General features: G+C 32.8%; 1 protein-coding gene across 3 annotated transcripts in view; it reads left to right on the top strand.

Moving 5' to 3' along the window:
* Window positions 1-19129, top strand: part of LOC114329802 (nocturnin) — a 79792-nt gene that overhangs the window by 37321 nt on the left and 23342 nt on the right. The window contains exon 1 of one of the 3 annotated variants that reach the window (XM_028279029.2): window positions 9844-9982. The exons of the other annotated variants lie outside the window; for them this stretch is intronic. Within the exon in view, the coding sequence (XP_028134830.1) occupies window positions 9927-9982 (56 nt within the window). The 5' untranslated portion in view covers window positions 9844-9926. Of the gene's footprint in view, window positions 1-9843; window positions 9983-19129 lie in introns of those variants that run through there. 3 annotated transcript variants of the gene reach the window in all.

The raw sequence follows: 19129 nt of genomic DNA, 5'->3' as shown, positions 1-19129 counted from the left end.
TTATTAGTACAACTTGCGCAATTTGAAAAAGATGGTTTGAAAGGTTTTTTAAAATTTAATTTAAACTGTATTATTGCATTTTTAACACGTTTGTAGAAAATAACTATTAAAATTTGTTAGAATATACAACAATAAAAATGTAAGATGTTATTCTATAGTTGTTATGATTTACGTATTGACAGTATAGACAGCTTTGATGTAATGTCAAGAAAAATATAAAAATGGAATGTCAGTCAAGTTCAAGTAAAAGTTTTTGTAGATATTGTCCTGTAATTGAGAATGAATAAATTATAATTGTTGATATATAAGACGTTTGTAGAAAAAATATTGTATGATATACGTGTTAAAAAATACATTTTTAACTTTCACATGCATGCCTTAAAATTGTACTTTTAACACTTGTCATAAATAACTATTAGAATACTGTGAAAACCGCTTGTAACACTAATTATGTCTTTTAAGTTGTGTTTGCTTCTAGAGGAATCATACCGAAGGTAGTCCATTATTATATGTTTGATGGAAAGGAAAGTATTGCAGAAGTGGCATACTGGAGGGTTTTCTGACACCATAAGGTATCCGTGAGTACGACGTGTATGCCCTATTCGTAGTCGGCGAATAACTGACTTTTCTTTCCTGTTCATGGATGGCATATTCAATCGAAACAAGTTGGGTTGTACTTAGTGTTGCCCAAATGCAAGACCAAGACGAGACTTGGACAGTCTTGGTCTTGGTCTTGCACCAGTACACCTGGTCTTGGTCTTGGTCTTGGTATTGCACTCCCAGTCTTGGTCTTGGTCTTGGTCTTGCAGCAAGAGTCTTGCAAGTCTCGCAGTTAGCCACTAGCATATTGATATTAATTAATAAGCAACTCACATTAGGTGGGTTTGTACCCACGATCTAAACTATCCCTGCCTATACTCTAACTAACTGGGCTATCTACCATGTCCCACGGGAGTCAGTCTGTACATCTTCTTTTTTGGTTGACCATATCGGCCTTCGACCGTAATCCATACAAATTATATTATACTAATACGTCGCTAAAGGGTCCCAAAAACGACTAGCTACTGTTTTTTATATAAAAGTAGACTAAAAATCTAAAAATTAAAAATAGCACAGAAAACACAAAAATCGCCGATATAACTTAATTAACCTATGAAATGCCAGTAGTGTCAAAATTTCATAACAGAGGAGTAAACTTGGCAGATGTTGGACCAGTTACAAACTAGCATTACTGTACGGTAAATTTGAATCCTCTTTTGAAAAAATTCCTTTTTAATCCACTTTTTTAAATTCATTTTCCATTTCCAATTTTTGCGTTCCAATTTATTTTTACGTAAGGAATCCAAATATGCAATAAAAAATGGGGGATACTATTTAAAATTTAAAGTACCCCCCACCCCACCTCCGCAGGGACCGCGTTTGGTGTCATTTGTCATTAGATAGATTTTTCAAAAATATTGAATACGTGTAATTTTCAGTTTTTCGATATGATATTCATTTCGCGAAATATCGCGAGGTTGTTCGCATTTACAATTTAAAATTTACTCCCCACCCCTCTCCGTGGGTGGTCGTGTTTAAATCATTCGATAGATTTTTGAAAAATATTGAACGGATTTTTAAATTTTTCGAGATGACATTCATTTCGCGAAATATTCGCTTTTTTGTCAAACTTTGTGACTCGTTCATTTCCTTACGCCCCGCACAAATCGTCAGATTTTTTAAATATACACTGTTTTGCATGTACATACTTAACTTACCTTATCTTAATCTGACGATTTTGAGTTTTTCTAAGAATATGTATTTTTTTCGGGCCTCCCTTAACGAATTCCCCTGTATTAAAAGCCAATTTATGGTAGAGGTACATTTACAGGGTACAAGGTTTCTCCCCATGTGATAATCTGACGCGCTCCAGTAACTGCAAAAACCTCCGCCATTATACCTCCGCCATTATACATTATACCTCCGCCCCCTACCATTAAATACATCATTTTATTTCAATTTTTTATAAGATATATTTTTGCTTAGAATATTTTTTCAATAGAATACTTACTTTTTGAGTCATTTGCGCAAAAACCGTCGAAAAACGTGTTTTTTCTTTCTTAAAAAATGAACATATTCAGTCGCAAATAGCTCGAAAAGTATTGACTTGGTTTATTTGTAGATGAATAAAATAGAACAAAAGTTGCTTAGAATTAGTCAGCTTATTCAACCTAGACTTATTTTGAACCTTTGTTTTTAACCCCCCAAGAAGGGGTGAAACTCATCCCCAGGGCAAAATCACACATCGGCCAATATCTCTTTTTATATAATAATATCTCTTTGTTTGAAATTTTAAGGTTTTGTAATATTTTACCGTGCGTGAATGGACTATACAGGGTAGCCAAGCATTATCTTATCTAGTGCCTTTTCAGCAAAAAAATTTGTTTGGCCGATTGATCTAATATCTAATTGCACACCCGGCAAACAGTTTATAAGTAGGACGTTTAGTCTTTACGATAGGGATAAGGAAAAACAATTGAGTGGTTGTCTGTAACACTTGATATGCTATTCGTATTATATTTTTATTACCTTTGTTAGGCGACATACTTCTTTAAAAGTTTCAATGCCATATTATTATACTGCCGTGTCGGCGTAACACAACACAAGAAGATTATTTTATGAAAGGTTAGCTATTCTAAAAATTTAGACAATACTCAATTGTAATTAATTTCGGAGCGAAGGCGTCGTCTGATATTAGGAAAGAATGAAATAGTTTATTTTTACATTGTATGTATAATAATTTATTATCACCTCTGAGTACGTATCCAATAAATAAAAGTGTTGTTATATGAATATTTTAATTCGGTATGTATGTTTATCATATTGTTCATAATGCGGCTAAATCCAATTTTCCAAATTTTTGTTACATATTTTTTTGTATCTCATAGTCTCTAAGCGTATACCCTAACTAATATACAGGGTGTAACAAAAATACAGGTCATAAATTAAATCACCTATTCTGGGACCAAAAACAGTTCGAATGAATCTAACTTACCTTAGTACAAATATGCACATAAAAAAAGTTACAGCCCTTTGAAGTTACAAAATAAAAATCGATTTTTTCCAATATATCGAAAACTATTAGAGATTTTTTATTGAAAATGGACATGTGGCATTTTTATGGGAGGAATATCTTAAAGAAAAATTATAGTAAAATTTGTGCAACCCATAAAAATGTTACGGTGGTTTTGTTCCCTTAAACCCACCCAAACTTTTGTGTACGTTCCAATTAAATTATTATTGTGATACTATTAGTTAAATTCAGTATTTTTAAAACTTTTTTGGTTCTTAGTATTTTTTCGACAAGGCAGTTTTTATCGAGTTGCGGCTTCTTTTCTAATATGTTTACATAGAGATTTTATGGGGGTTTTGTTCCTTTAAATCTCCCAAATGGTTGTATATGTTCCAATTAAACTATTACTGCGATACCATTAGTTAAACACAGTGTTTTTAAAACTTTTTTGCTTCATTGTATTTTTTCGATAAGGCACCTTTTATCGAGATGTGGCTTCTTTTTTAATATGGTTCAAAATATACCTAAAAATGTAAATCATAAATAAATTTTCCTATTATTATCAAGTCTCCATAATCGTACTTAGCCATATACAAATATGTGGTGGATTTGACAAATATGCAAAATATCTCGATAAATACTGATTTTTCGAAAAAGTACTAAGAGGCAAAGAAGTTTTTAAAGCATTGTGTTTAACCAATAATACTACAATAATAATTAAATTGGAACGTACACAAAAGTTTGGAGGGGTTTAAAGGAACAAAACCCCCATAAAATTTTTATGGGGTGTCTAAATTTTACTATAATTTTTTTTAAGATACTACTGCCATAAGAATACCACATGTTCATTTTCAATAAAAAATCTCCAATAGTTTTCGATATATTGGAAAAAATCGATTTTCATTTTGTAACTTCAAAGGGCTGTAACTTTTTTTATGTGCACATTTGTACTAAGGTAAGTTAGGTTCAGTGGAACTATTTTTGGTCCCAGAATATGTGATTAAATTTATGACCTGTATTTTTGTTACACCCTGTATTATTCCATAAAATGACACTCAAACTGCAAGACGCAAGAGTCTCGCAGGCTTAGTCTTGTTCTTGCTCAAGTCTTGCACGGTCAGTCTTGATCTTGGTCTTGCTAAAATAAGGCGGTCTTGGTCTTGGTCTTGGTCTTGCTAAAACGCAAGAACAAGACCAAGACTGCAAGACCAAGACCGATTTTGGGCAACACTAGTTGTACTTCATGCAGCTTAGTTTTTGTTTTATTCCACTGGTTTGCCCATGAACTAAAGATTTTTTGTCTAATCAATATCCTAAGGCCCATGTGAGCTCTTTGAAGGTTGAGTCAGAAGAGCATGCTGCTTTAGCAGCCTGGTCTGCTTTTTCATTTCCCAATGTACCAACCTGGGATGGAGTCCAGATCATTGTGACTGTTATGGTATTAGTTATTAGTATATATTTCGTTGCAGATGCTGTGTATTTCCTGGACTAGGTTTTTTGTGAAGATGCATCTTACGGATGGAGGAAAGAGAATCTGTACATAAATATGGCGATTTTCTTGCTTTCATTTGAAGCAGGTACGGTGGAGTGAAGTCTTTGATGCCTGAAGTATTTTATATAATTCTGCGGTGTAAACACTACAGCTTCTATTAGGTAGTCGTACAGAGCTTATTGTCGTTGTCGTTATGGACACTGCGCAGCCACAACAGGGTCGGGACAAATAATCCCCGGACAAATAATCCCGGACAAAAAATCCCCACAAATTATCCCTGGACTCTGGACAAAAAATCCCCGGACAAATAATCCCCGGACAAATAATCCCCGGACAAAAAATCCACACAAAAAATCCCGGACAAATAATCCCTACACATTTTTTTGGACAAAATATCCTCACAAATAATCCCGGACAAAAAATCCCCAAGAAATATTTGCTGCCGAATAGTTATCTAAAAGTTTTCCCGAAATGTTAACAAATTTCGAATTCCAATTCCCTGCTGAAAACTTCAAATTTTACATGATAAAAGAGTGAGTTTTTTCAAAAATCGTGGAAGATATGGGGAATGAGTTAAGGCCCCGTTTTCATGTCAGGCGCTTAACGCGCGTTTTGATAACACGCGATTACAACTAACATACATTTTACTGAAGACCGTTCACATGCTAACGCGCGTTTTAGGTCATTAACTCATTAAAACGCGCGTTGGCAGGTGAACGGTCTCAAGTAAAATGTATGTGGTTGTAATCGCGAGTTATCAAAGCGCCTGTCATGAAAACGGGGCCTTAGCTCATTCCCCATATTTTCCATGATTTTTGAAAAAAACTTACTTTTTATCATCTATAAACAAATAAAGTTAAGAAAAATATAACACAAATAAAGTTTTCAGCATGGAATTGGAATTCGAAATTTGTTAAAATTTCAGGAAAACTTTTAGAGAACTATTCGACAGCAAATATTTCTTGGGGATTTTTTGTCCGGGATTTTTTGTGGGGATATTTTGTCCAAAAAAATTTGTGGGGTTTATTTGTCCGGGATTTTTTGTGGGGATTTTTTGTCCGGGGACTATTTGTCCGGGGATTTTTTGTCCGGGGATTTTTTGTCCAGGGATAATTTGTGGGGATTTTTTGTCCGGGATTATTCGTCCGGGGATTATTTGTCCTAGCTTCGCCACAACAGTCTTCATTCTTGGACGCATCGGTGTATCAGATTTCATCAACTTGTGAATTGAGGATATTTTAAAAGGATTTTCTAAGAAGTGAGCTCGGGGTTTCTCTTTTATCGAATCTTTATAAATCAGTATTGAGTATTGGTAGATTATGTAGCCAAGGGGCTGTCTTAAGGTACCTACGTACCCGTGCGTGTACCTACGTACAACGTAAATACGTTGGTGCTCCGTGTATATAAACCGCAAACCGGTTGAATCGAAGAGGGTGAGCGCCGAGCAGCGAGAAACATCCTATTTACTATGTGGAGCTGCTACACGGAGCAACGTATGGATACTACTCCAGGGAAATAAGGCAAAAATATACCATGTTCGGGACACTTGAGCAGCCATGTTGCAAATTGGTTTTTTGGGTACTATATACCTAATACATTATACATACAAAAATGCCCGTCACAGTTCGGACGAGAAATTTAGTTATTAACAAATAAGTGTCAAAAATTGCAGTTTTTTCGTTTAAATCGCTACGGGTAAAAATAGGGTAATTAAATATCTTATTTATACTGTTATTCTTTTATTAGATGAGCCAAGGTTTAAAACCGCAGTTTTTGATGTTCGGTTCGATCATTTGTTGCTTCAGAAATTGCAAAATAAGACTAAAATTTCGAAAATAAAAAAATTGCTATAGCTTTTGTGAAAATGACCTTAAGACTTTCCTATTGCACGAAAAGTTGAGATAAACAGTTCGTATAATGCACAAAAAATTTTAAGACGATTCGTCAATTAGTTTAAATTTTATTCAATTTGTTTATCCCAATGAGCTTTTTTTCGCAATATTATTGTTCAGAAAATAGTAATGTAATAGCAATTCTGTGAAAACCACACAAAATAAGGAAAGTCATGATTTCAAAGTATTTTAAGAAAATCATTAAAAAGTCATTTTTATTATTCCGAAAACATTTTACTAAAGTAGGGTCATTTTTAGTTCATGAACAATTTGAATAACTTTGTTAATATTGACTGTATATTAAAACTACTTTGGGATTTAAAAAAGCTGGTATTTTTATACGAATTTTCAAAAAAACACTTTTTGCCTAGGTAAATTACAGTCAAAGTTAGCCACTTTTTTTATTTAATTGACAGCTACTTTTTTTATAACAATTAAGCAACCCAACTAGCGCCATTTCGAAGGTAAAGGTATATAGTTTATGTGTAAAAGTCTGAGTAAACTTTAAACTTCAACAGAGTTGTTAATAAAGCTTTAAAAATAACGTTCTAACGAAATCGATTTGTGGTCGGTGGAAATGAATTATTAAAATCCGTGCACTCAAAAAATGAAACTGATTCTTCAAACATATGCTGCGATTAATATCTCTAGAGCTTGTTGATGGATTTTGATCATATTTTTTTTTAAATTGTATGTACTCGTAGTCTTGTAGAATACGTTCTGTACGTAAATCCCCACCTAACATTTCAAAATGTTAGGGGGAGTTCCCCTTATCACTCAGGGATATGAAAAATAGATTACGACCGATTCTAAGACCTACAGAATATACATATATAATTTTAGTATTAACAAATAGGGGTTGGTGATGGAAAAATGTAAATTAAGGGTTGTATGTATTTTTTAATCCTAAATCATATAAAATTAAGATAGACAATTTTGTCTAAAAAATTTAAAAAAAATGTCAGGGGGACAACCCCCCTTATAACTTATGGGTATGAAAAATAGATTAAAACCTATTCTCAGTCCCATAGGATACACTTGTAAAATTTCATAAAAATCGACCAAGCCGTTTTGGAGTAGTATGGTAACTAACACTGTTACAGGAGAATTTTATGTATATTGAAGTAACTGTGAATTAAATAATAAAAGTGGCTAACTTTGACCGTAATTAACATAGGCAAATTTTTTTTTTAAATTTGTGTAAAAATACCAGCTTTTGAAATTCCAAGGTAAATTTACTCTACAGTCAATATTAACAAAGGTATTCAAATTGTTTTCAAGCCAAAAATGAGTCTACTTTAGTAAAATGTTTTCGTAGTGACAAAAATTACTTTTTAATAATTTTTTTCAATAATTTGAAAACAAGACTATTGTTCTTTAATGTGGTGTTCACAGAATTTCTATATAATTATTATTTTCTGAATAATAACATTACAAACAAAAGGTCTTTGGGATAAACAAATTGAATAAAATTTAAACTAATTGACGAATCGTCTTATAATTTTTTGTACAGTATATGGACTCTTTGACTCAACTTTTTGTGAAATATAAAAGTCGTAAGGTCACTTTCGCGAAAGTTATAGCAAATTTTTTATTTTCGAAATTTTAGTTTTATTTTGAAATTTTCGAAGCAACAAATGATCACATCAAAATTAAAAAACTGCCGTTTTAAACATTGGCTCATCTACTAAAAGAAAAATACTATAAATAAGATATTTAATTATCTTATTTTTACCTGTAGCGATTTAAACGAAAAACTGATTTTTTTGACCCTTATTTGTTAATAACTAAAATTCTCGTCCGAACTGTGACAGGCATTTTTGTATATATAATGTATTAGGTATATAGTACCCAAAAAACCCATTTGCAACCTGGCTGCTCAAGTGTCCCGACAAAAACCTTATTTCCCTGGAGTATACGTACCTTGAGGTACAAAGTATGTGAACGTTGATAGAATCCAATAAAGGAGATATTATATGAGGTAACGTGAGAGTGTGATTGGATGCATTTGCTGGGGATATTGATAATAAAATTGATTCAATATTTTACATTGTTGGACTTCGCATGTATGTTTTCTTAAATTCGCTTGAAATAATAAGAAACATCAGATGATTCCATACAGGCGCGGATCCAAGGGGGGTCAATGGAGTCAATTGCCCCCTCTTTGAGACTTCGCCTGGTGTCGCCTTTTTTTAAGAAAGAGAATAAAACATAAAACAGAATTCCTTCTCCAAAGTACGTGTTCTTGGTCTTACTGTATGGTGCCGAGTCTTGGACTGTGAATAAAATCGATCTACTTACCTAAATCGCTTGAGGCTTTCGAAATGTGGTTCTATAGAATAATTTTAAAAGTATCTTGGGCGAAGAAGATTCTCGAAACTCCACGATACTAGAACGTCTCAGCAAGACTACTGAGATTATAGAAGGTATCAAGAAGAGAAAAGTGGAGTATTTTGGACATGTAATGAGAAGTTTCAAATATAGGTTGCTACAAAATATTATGCAAGTGAAAATAGAAGGCAAATGCAGTCCAGGACGAAAAAGCACTGCGTGATTGATTTAGGGTGGCAGTGAATAAAATTAAGATAGCTATGATAGTAACCAACGTTCTGAAAGGACATAAGGAAAAATAAAGTAACAGCCCATACCGAAAAAGTATCCTGCGTACGTGAGTGACGAGAAAATTTTTATTTCATTGCCCCCTCCTTGCAAGGTTGCTGGATCCGCCGTTGATTCCATATAAGTTTGGTTGTGTGTATAGTACCCTCGGAGATCCGTGGAAAAAATTTACACCCAAAATAACAAAATTCAGTTTGGCAACACTGTGCGAATGTTGATACTAACATATCCTTTTTAAGATAAGCACAACGTTAATTTAGTCCAAACAAATTAATATATTTTTTTGCCAACAAAAATGAGATTTTTCAACCAAATAATGTTTCAAATATGATGTGCAAAATAATTTTTAATTGGATTCTGCTAATGGGCTTGCTTTTTTTGTCATTAAAATAAAAAAAAACTAAATTTTACTCATTAAATCAATGTTGTCCGGTTATCGTCTTAATTATTTTAACTGTGCTAATATCCGTTGAGTAATTATGAATGATTAATAGGTCGTTAAAACATTTTATCTATAGAGGCTTCTGGAATATCTTAAAAATATCGAATTTCATTGATAAAATGCGCATATTCCACCGATCTTCGCTTCGACAATACCTATTTTAACTTTATCATTTTAAATCGTTACCCGCGTCGCAAACTAAATAATTGACTATTTATAATATTGTCTAAGGTCACGTCAATTAGGAAATAACAAAAAACTCGCGGCAGGTATTATGATTATTCCGATTCAGTAATTTTACAACTTTCTACGTCCACCACCTTGATAACCTTATCAAATACCTAGTGATTTTCACCGCATACATTAACGCATTCTTTTACAAAAAGCGTTGATTTTCCTGCAAGGTGCCGTAGTGACAATTGTGCGAAAATGACAGTCAGAAGTATAGTTGGCATTGTCCGCCGTATGGGTAGATTTCTACCAAGGTAAGCAGAACGGAAACGACCTTTAACTTGACCTTAGCTTATTGGAAACGTGTTGTTTAAGCGAGATAAACTGCGGTAGGAGTATTTTATCATGTGGAATGTTATTAATGATCGTTTCACAAGTGATAATAGTCGATTATATTAGTCGAGATAGTGAGAATACTAATACAAGTGGTAAATTATGTAGTTTGTGTAATAAACGGAAGTCATACGTGATGTGAATAATGTATTGTGTGTTGCCTAGCCTAAGGTTATGCTGATCTTGTTTCTGACTATTAAAAATAGTGTGTGATAATGTAGGTTAATACTTTAAAGAACAAAGTTCTTTTTAAACTTCTCTTTAAACTTTTTAAATATTTCACTAAGTATATACGTATATTTATGCATTTTTATTTACGGAATAATAATATTAATACGTCTATTTACAAGTAATACGAAATATTTTCTTTATTTAGCATATATATCTCCCTCTCTTATTTTCTCTAGTTGTTGTGTATGACTCCACAGCATCACCATCAGTGGCACTGCAGCCTTATTTTGTGACTCGCTCTTCCCTATTTTCTTTTACCAGTCATTTTTGTCTATTTTTCTTTTTTTCTTCTTCTTCTTGGCTCTTATAATAAATAAGTGAGCCTTCGCCGCTTTTACTATGTTCCTTGTTCCTTCCCCTTGCCGCTCTTGTCCTGCAATCTCCCATTGTTGCACCACCATCTTACGTATAGATCACTTGAAGTGATTCACTCACTTCACTAAATAAATACTGCATTCAGGCGCGGCTCCAAGTGGGAGTCAATGGAGTCAATTGCGCATTGTGTCGCTTTTTTTAAGAAAGAGATAACTAAGATTGAAAATAAATAGTGGGTTTTGTGTCTTGTTCTTGTTGATAACTGAAACATAAAACAGAATTCCTTCTCCGAAGTATGTGTTCTCGGTCTTACTGTAGGTGCCGAGTCTTGGACCATAGATTATAGATAAATAATATATAGTATTAGCGGATAGATAGGCAACTCACTGTAAAAATTTGATTCCTTACGCCATTTGCGACCGATGTGTTAACTAATCACCATTTGGTGGGAAATTCAAATGGACAAGCATTAATTTTATCCGTTTAGCGCCTCTTGCTGGCAATTTCGTTACTAATTAAAATATCTTGTTATTTTACAAGAAATAATCTCACCTATATTATTAAAATAAAATACCAAAACTTACTAAGCTTGTTAAAGTATTTTATTTAAATTATATCTAAGTAATACTCATAAATTATTCGGAATTCTCAAGTTGTAAAATATGTTATTTTTGCTGTCAAATTTGACATAAAAAAAGTTTTTTTGATATAAAAAAGTTAGACAATTTTTTTCTAAATATAGTAGGTACGTGTATTTATTTGTTGTTTCAGATAAAACAGTTATAAACTAATTACTATTTACCTATGCATTTTTCTAACTTTTCTATGATTTATACACAACAATAATAAACCATGTTTATTTTTTTATTAACACAACACCAAAGTTCTTTGGCAACTAAAACAAAACTACACTTTATAAACGAAGGATAAGGAACCAACTGAAATTGAAATTACTAAGAATAAATCGTTAAAGATAATACAATAAAAACTGTAAACTAATAGAAAATTATTTCTATTTGCACTAACTCTAACTGTCATTACTTTTGACAGAATTAACATTGTCGAGTTAAGCCTCGTTTGATTATTTTATTTGTGACATTCAGGCATGGTGTTTTAACATAAATGATTGGTTAAAGTCTTCGTGAGCGAGAAAGGCTGTTATTTCTCTTTATTTAGCTGACCGGTGTGGAAGTGGTGGGGGAAATCCCCAATTTTTCCATATAAGATTCCGGGGCATGGTCTTGGACTGTGAATAAACTCGATACACTTAAATCGCCTTGAGGCTTTTGAAATGTGGTGCGATAGAATAATTTTAAAAGTTTTTTGGGTAGAGAAGATTCGAAAATCCACAATACTAGAACGTCTCAGCAAGACTACTGAGATTATAGAAGGCATCAAGAAGAGAAAAGTGGAGTATTTTGGACATGTAATGAGAAGTTTCAAATAAGTATAGGTTGCTACAAAATATTATGCAAGTGAACATAGAAGGCTAACGTAGTCCAGGACGAAGAAGCACTTCGTGGTTGATTTAGGGTAATAATGAAAAAAATTAGCTATATATAGCTATGATAGTAACCAACTTTCTGAAAGGACATGGTACATGAAGAAAAAGAAAGTAACAGCCCATTCAGAAAATGAATCCTGCGTACGCGAGTGACGAGAAAATTATTATTTCATTGTCTCCTTGCAAGGTTGCTGGTTCCGCCGTTGACTGTATTCTTCCAACTTTTTTCTTAGGCGACCAGCTGACTTTCTACTATCGGGTCTTTTCCATACGGTTGTATTTACATTTAGTGGTCTTTCATCTTTCATCCTTTGCCCTCAGTACATGTCCGGCATATCCTATACGATTTTCCTTTATGCTTTCATCTCCATAGAGTACTTAGAGTTCATGGGTATGTCTTCGTCTCAACTCTCCTGTTATCTCCTGTCGACAAGACCCAAAGTTTGTTTTAGCTGTCTTTGAGAGAAATTTTGATCACCGCTAAAGATTAATACGCTCTATTTCCTGACATTTGCCAAAATTGTATCCATTTATCGAAATGTCTTACCTACTTCGTCTTATCTTCGTTGACCTTAAGGCAAATTTCCCTGGCCTTGCTTTTAAAAAGGGTAAAAACTTCTTGCCTCTCCCTTGGCAATTAGGTCCGTTTTCTTCGTTCCCATCAATGTCCAGGCACCCAAAGAACACTTCTTACTTTGTTACCTTTTCCGATTCGAATCAGATTCTGAAGAAAGTTCCCAACTAACTTGGAATGAAATCGATTCGATTTCAGTGCATTTAATACCGCCTATACAGGGTGTCCCGAAAAGACTGGTCATAAATTATACCACACATTCTGAGGTCAAAAATAGTTCGATTGAACCTAACTTACCTTATGATTGAACCTAACTTACCTAACTTACATTAGTACAAATGTGCTCATAAAAAAGTTACACACTTTGAAGTTACGAAATGAAAATCGATTTTTTCAATATAGATAGAACGATAGAACGTCGATAATCCGGATGTCAAAAATCCGGACCGTCAATAATCCGGATTTGTATCTAGCAAAAATATATTCTTTTAATATAAATTAAGAACTTCGCTGCGAAAAACGGACCTCTACCGCAGTTCAAAAATATTTTACACATTTTTTTAAAATCCCAAAATACTGTCTGATGTTTTTACTGTACACATGGTGCTATTATAAATTAATTACAATACAGTGTTTAAACATAAAAAAATGTTTTGATTAATTTCACCTCTGGACACTTTACTGTACAAGAGAAAACATAAAATTTTAAAACGTTTGTTGTACTTTAATGTGTATACTGGCCTTTTTTTGAGGTAATTTCGATAATCCGGATAATTTGATAATCCGGATGGGGTCCGGTTCCAATTAATCCGGATTATTGACGTTCTACTGTATATCGAAAATTATTAGAGATTTTGTATTGAAAATGGACATGTATCATTTCTATGGCAGAAACATCTTACAACAAAATTATAGTGAAGTTTGTCCATCCCATAAAAATTTTATGGAGGTTTTGTTCCCTTAAACCTCCAAAACTTTTGTGTACGTTCCAATTAATTCATTATTCTGGTACCATCAGTTAAACACAACGTTTTTAAAACTTTTGTGCCTCTTAGTATTTTTCGATAAGCCAATTTTTATCGAGATGTGGCTTCTTTTTTAATATATTTAAATAAAAACTTTATGGAGGATTTGTTCCTTTAAACCCCCAAATGTTGGTGTACGGTCCAATTAAACTATTATTGTCTTACAATTAGTTAAACACAGTGTTTTTAAAACTTTTTTGCCTCTTAGTATTTTTTTGACAAGTCACCTTTTATGGAGATGTGGCTTCTTTTTCAAAATATACCTAAAAATGTAAATTATAAATAAATTTTCAGATTATTAACAGTACTTAACCATATACAAAATATGTGTTGGATTCGACAAATATTCAAAACATGTCGATAAACATTGGCTTATCGAAAAAGTACTAAGAGGCAAAAAAGTTTTAAAACATTGTGTTTAACTAATGGTGCCACAATAATAATTTAATTGGAACGTACACAAAAGTTTGGGGGTGGGGGGTTAAGGGAACAAAACCCCCATAAAATTTTTATGGGGTGCACAAATTTCACTTTAATTTTTTTTAAGATGTTGCTGCGATAAGAATGCCACATGTCCATTTTCAATAAAAAATCTGTAAGAGTTTTTGATACCTATATGAAAAAAAATCGATTTTCATTTTGTAATTTCAAAGGGCTGTAACTTTTTTCGTGTGCACTATTGTATATAGGTAAGTGAGGTGCACTCAACCTATTTTTGATATTAGAAGCTGTGGTATAATTTATGACCCATCTTTTCGGGACACCCTGTATATCGGATATAATTATATAGATCTGTCCCTGCAGTTCCTCTTATTATTAGTTCCTGCAGGCACATATCTATATCTACGTCGTATTAAATTACTATTTGAAAAAAAGTGGAGAGCACTTAAAGTAACTAAGAACTGAACAATTCTCCTGGAACATCAGGAAGAAGCAAGACTTCTAATCTGACTTGGAAGTGGCCGAAATATCGTCAAAACAATAGTTTTTCTAAATATCTTGATGAATGAACTTTGATGATATAATTTTTAATATTTTTAAAATCATTGCGAAATATTGATTTTATCGAGAATCATAAAATTCCCCGTATTTGTTATCATTCATATTTTGTTCTGAGGAATATGATGATTAATTAAATTATATCAACATATATTAAGAATTTTCGTCATAAACCATACGTATTATCACAAAATAGAAAAATGTCATCTTATTCCTGTGGTTAATTTATTTCTCCATAGACGCCTCATAATAAAAATTTAGGAGGGTATAAATAATATAGTTTAGTGTTTATACATTGTATTTTTGCTAGTAAGGCACTTTTCAGATAATTTAAGGTTTCATAGTCAGTTTTTTGAATAGGTACATTTCGAGGTAAAAGTTATAAGGTTACTTCTTTTTCTAATTCGCTTCACCTATTGGGCACTTCTGCTTGATCCTTTACCTTCTTTTCTCTATTCTTTGAATATATAATATGTAGCTCTAATGATTAATCTTAATATCAGGAGTTTGATCTTAAAATCGATAAAAGAGTTACTTGTAGGAACAGATAGGTAATAAAGTTTTTTTCATAAGTAAAAAATAATAAAATGTAAAAACTAGCTTTCATTTATTAGAGGAAAGTCGCCAATTATGGAATACCATTTTGTTTTGGGAATATAAAATAATACCTTTATAGAAATGAAAACAATTTAATGTTATGACACATCAGTCATACATTTTTATGTAGTAATTAAAAGCCTTCTATTAAATATCTTAATTAACAAAAAAAATCGAACAAAAAAACAAAATCCCAAATGAGTAACCAAATATGGAATAGGTACCCATATATCGAATATAGGCATAAACCAGCATATCAATAACAAAAATAGACACAAACATCTGAGATCAAATAAATTTAAATAAGAAAATTGTGAGAAATGAAAGAAGTTGCTTAATTCACTTGCAGACATCACAGATCCATGTACGAAACTCTGAACTAGCAAAATCATAATGAGCCCATTTACACTTAATCCACTATTCCATAATTAGGCACCAACGACTGTCCATATTTGGATTTGTACAGTAGTTCAAACTAGTATCAACATTTTTTCAAGTTGTAATGTTTTAATTACAGAAGGTCATGAAATATCAAAATAAAGGTACTATTGACATACGCAATAGCATAACAAGTATGTATTCGTGCATAATAACCAATAATACTTGTTGAATATATTTACCTTTGAAATTTTCTGCGAGGCGATAAAACAAAATGGCGGCGATGATAGAGAAATGGTTAAAGACTCACGAAAAGATGCGGTATTTCTAGAAGCAAATAAAGATTGGTTAAATGGAACATTTAAAACTTGTAGAAAACAAATAAATCGAACCAGGTCGGCTTCCTAAATTATTTGAGTTCTTTGATTGATGGTGAAGCTATCGTTCATGCAGCACAGACATTACAGGCTCGTGAAAAAAGGAATGCTTCAAAAATACAAAAAAAAATCCCAGCTAGTGCAAGGAAATACATAATTGGGTACAGGAAATTAATCTTCTTTTAACCTCTGACCCGCTATTAACAATTTTAAGAAGCAAGAAACTTGTACAGAAAATGATCAAACCACGGTTATTTTGTTCTGAAACGATTAAAATGCTGTTACCTACCGGGTGACCCCAAATACAGAGTCCGATATGTCAGACACCGACTGAGGTATAAGTAAAAACCTGCATATTTTGTATAAATTTTAAATTTTGATTTTTTCTGTGAAAAATTCAAGTCAATTTTTAAAAAAACACTATTTTTATTTGATTTGTACTAGATTTAGTAGAAATATGCTGTAAAATAATTTTAGCCGCGCAAATCCATTAAATCGACGTATGTGCGGCGGAGACAAGACCTGACACATCTAAAACGAGACGACTACTAGAAACAACAGAGATGAAAATACGTCGACGAATATCAGGGAAAAGTATGTTGGATAGGGAGAGAAGCGAACACATAAGAAGAGCATGTAATGTAGAAGACATAAATGGATGGGTGACAAAACGGAAACAAGAATGGAACGAATACATTAGTACAATGGCAGAGGATAGGATAGTACAAATAGCACGAGATAAGTCACCAAATAGACGAAGAAGTATTGGCAGATGAAGAAAAAGATGGTGCGATAATTTAAAGAATTTAGGAGGCTAATATTGAAGAAGAAACAGGCTTTAAAGCCTACATACAAGAAGGAAGAAGTTAGAAATTTTGGAGAATCCAGTAAAAACGTCATAGAGATATTATATTGCTATAGCGATTTAATAAAAGATAAATATTACGACTATTTCATGCTCTGGCTGCGTGCTTTCAAAATCTGGCAACACGCCAAATAAAATTTAACTATTGTTTTAATTTGATTTTGTATATTCCAAATAAATAATATTCCAAATACAATAAAATTGGTTTCCCTCCTACACACTACCGATTTTATTAGTCATGCCGTTAAAAAGTGAGTAAGCAATCATCTCTATCCAGCTAAAAAATCGTTTTTTCAAATAGTTTTTCGCGAATGTTGGTCTGCTGGTGCAATCTCCGCGCTACACCAATGCTCGTTCATTTGTTACATCAATAATCCAGTTCAAAAATAAATTCATAGTTTTGGTGTTGGTGTTGGCAAATCCCGGCGTCAAATGTGGTTTTCGCATCATTCATGCTATAATAAGAAAAGATAAATATGAATTCCTTAGAGAAACAAATACTCGTGGAGGAAATAGACATTTATAATTATGACATGGAGAACGTATGGGTGGTCGCAGTGAAGAAATGGATTATAAGGTCAAAAATGAAGTAAGTTTGTTGTTTATATTAAACAGTCGATCAAAAACTTATAATATTTATTAAAGTTTTATAATATTGAACATCAGATATCTTCATAATTTAATCTTGTGTGTATATCTTGTTCTTAACATGTTTTTAACATTTTCTTCTTCTTTTTGTTTAGACGCCACTCTGCCTGTTTTCAATGCGCAAATAGTATGTTGTCGTTCCATCATTTTCGCCGTCTTCCCACTGATCATATTTTCCCTCTTTGTTGTTTTTTGGCTTATATGGTCGTTCCATTCTCTGCTTTTATTTCTTCCAGCCCTTGATGTTGTCCACCTTGGCATCTACGTTGTATATATTAATGTGATATCAAGAATTTTAATTTTAAACTTTAAAAAAATTATATAAAAATTATTTAAATTTTTGATTTATGATTTATATCACACCTTTCAATTTTGTTATCTCAGGTTTTACTCGTGCTTCAATATCTATACTTTATAGCTGATGGTTTGGGTCCAAAGAATAACGGAATAAAACAACATAATATGATATGAAAATCATGTAATAAAATAAACTGATTAAAATACCCCCAAAGATTATTAGCATACAATGTTTATCAAACAAAATCGTTCTACGTACGTGAACCTTCAATAATGCATGTATAATATAATACAATTCCAATCTAAAATCGAGCTTATTATCCTACATAAACAAATCAAGGAATATTCAGTGTCCTTTCTAATGCAATTTTGGTATATCGATTGTACCAAAAAAAATTGTATGAATTATCCAATTCACTCCACAGCTCCGTTCCCTCTGAAAACAAATTTGATCTCCTTCGACTATCGACAACGTATTCACACGTTACTAATATGATATAATATTATTTGACCCAAAATTCTCAAATTGAAATTAATTATGAATGTTTCTCCCGTTGAAACGCTTCCTCTGCCTTGGGTTGTCCCATTCCTCGTTCTATGCAAAATAAACTATCAGTTCTCAGCCGCCTCCTATGTAATTGGCACTTTCCAATGATGCCAGCCTCCTTTCCTCTCGCCAAAAACTTAATCTCTCGTTCCGAAATAAACAGCCATCCGGATAATACAACTGGGAAAAGTTTACTTACAAATTGGTACCAGATCAGCTACCGTCGGACACACTTACTTCACCAACTCTTTCTTTTTCTTTATCACTTACTACCCCGGGAGACCACCTCGAAAACCGATCATTCACTCTAAGAAACTGGAACTAACTAACTATCTCCTCTCTCTCCATCCATCCAACCTCTCAGTATACACACTCATCTCATCACTTTCCAAAATCTCGGCCAATCAGAAATTTGCATACCACTCCCCACATAAAATCATAAATACCTACAAAATTTCCTAATTCATATTATTTCTACAAAGACACTTATAGTCCTGTCGCCAGGGGGGGTACAACGGCCTCGTTAATTCAGATGGACTTACTCAAGGTTTTTTTATGTATTTTGACCCGTAGAACACGAATTTTTTGGGTAACAGTTGATCCGGATGTCGATAAGATTGTTATAGACCAAGAACTTGAGGAATCAAATAACAGCGATTTTTGGCAAAACAAAACAATATTTTGTATTTTTTGGGCCATTTTAAGTAAAAA

Source organism: Diabrotica virgifera, chromosome 9 (genome assembly GCF_917563875.1).
Source record: "Diabrotica virgifera virgifera chromosome 9, PGI_DIABVI_V3a".
Taxonomy (NCBI): Eukaryota; Metazoa; Arthropoda; class Insecta; order Coleoptera; family Chrysomelidae; genus Diabrotica; species Diabrotica virgifera.
This window is presented reverse-complemented; position numbering and strand designations above follow the sequence as displayed.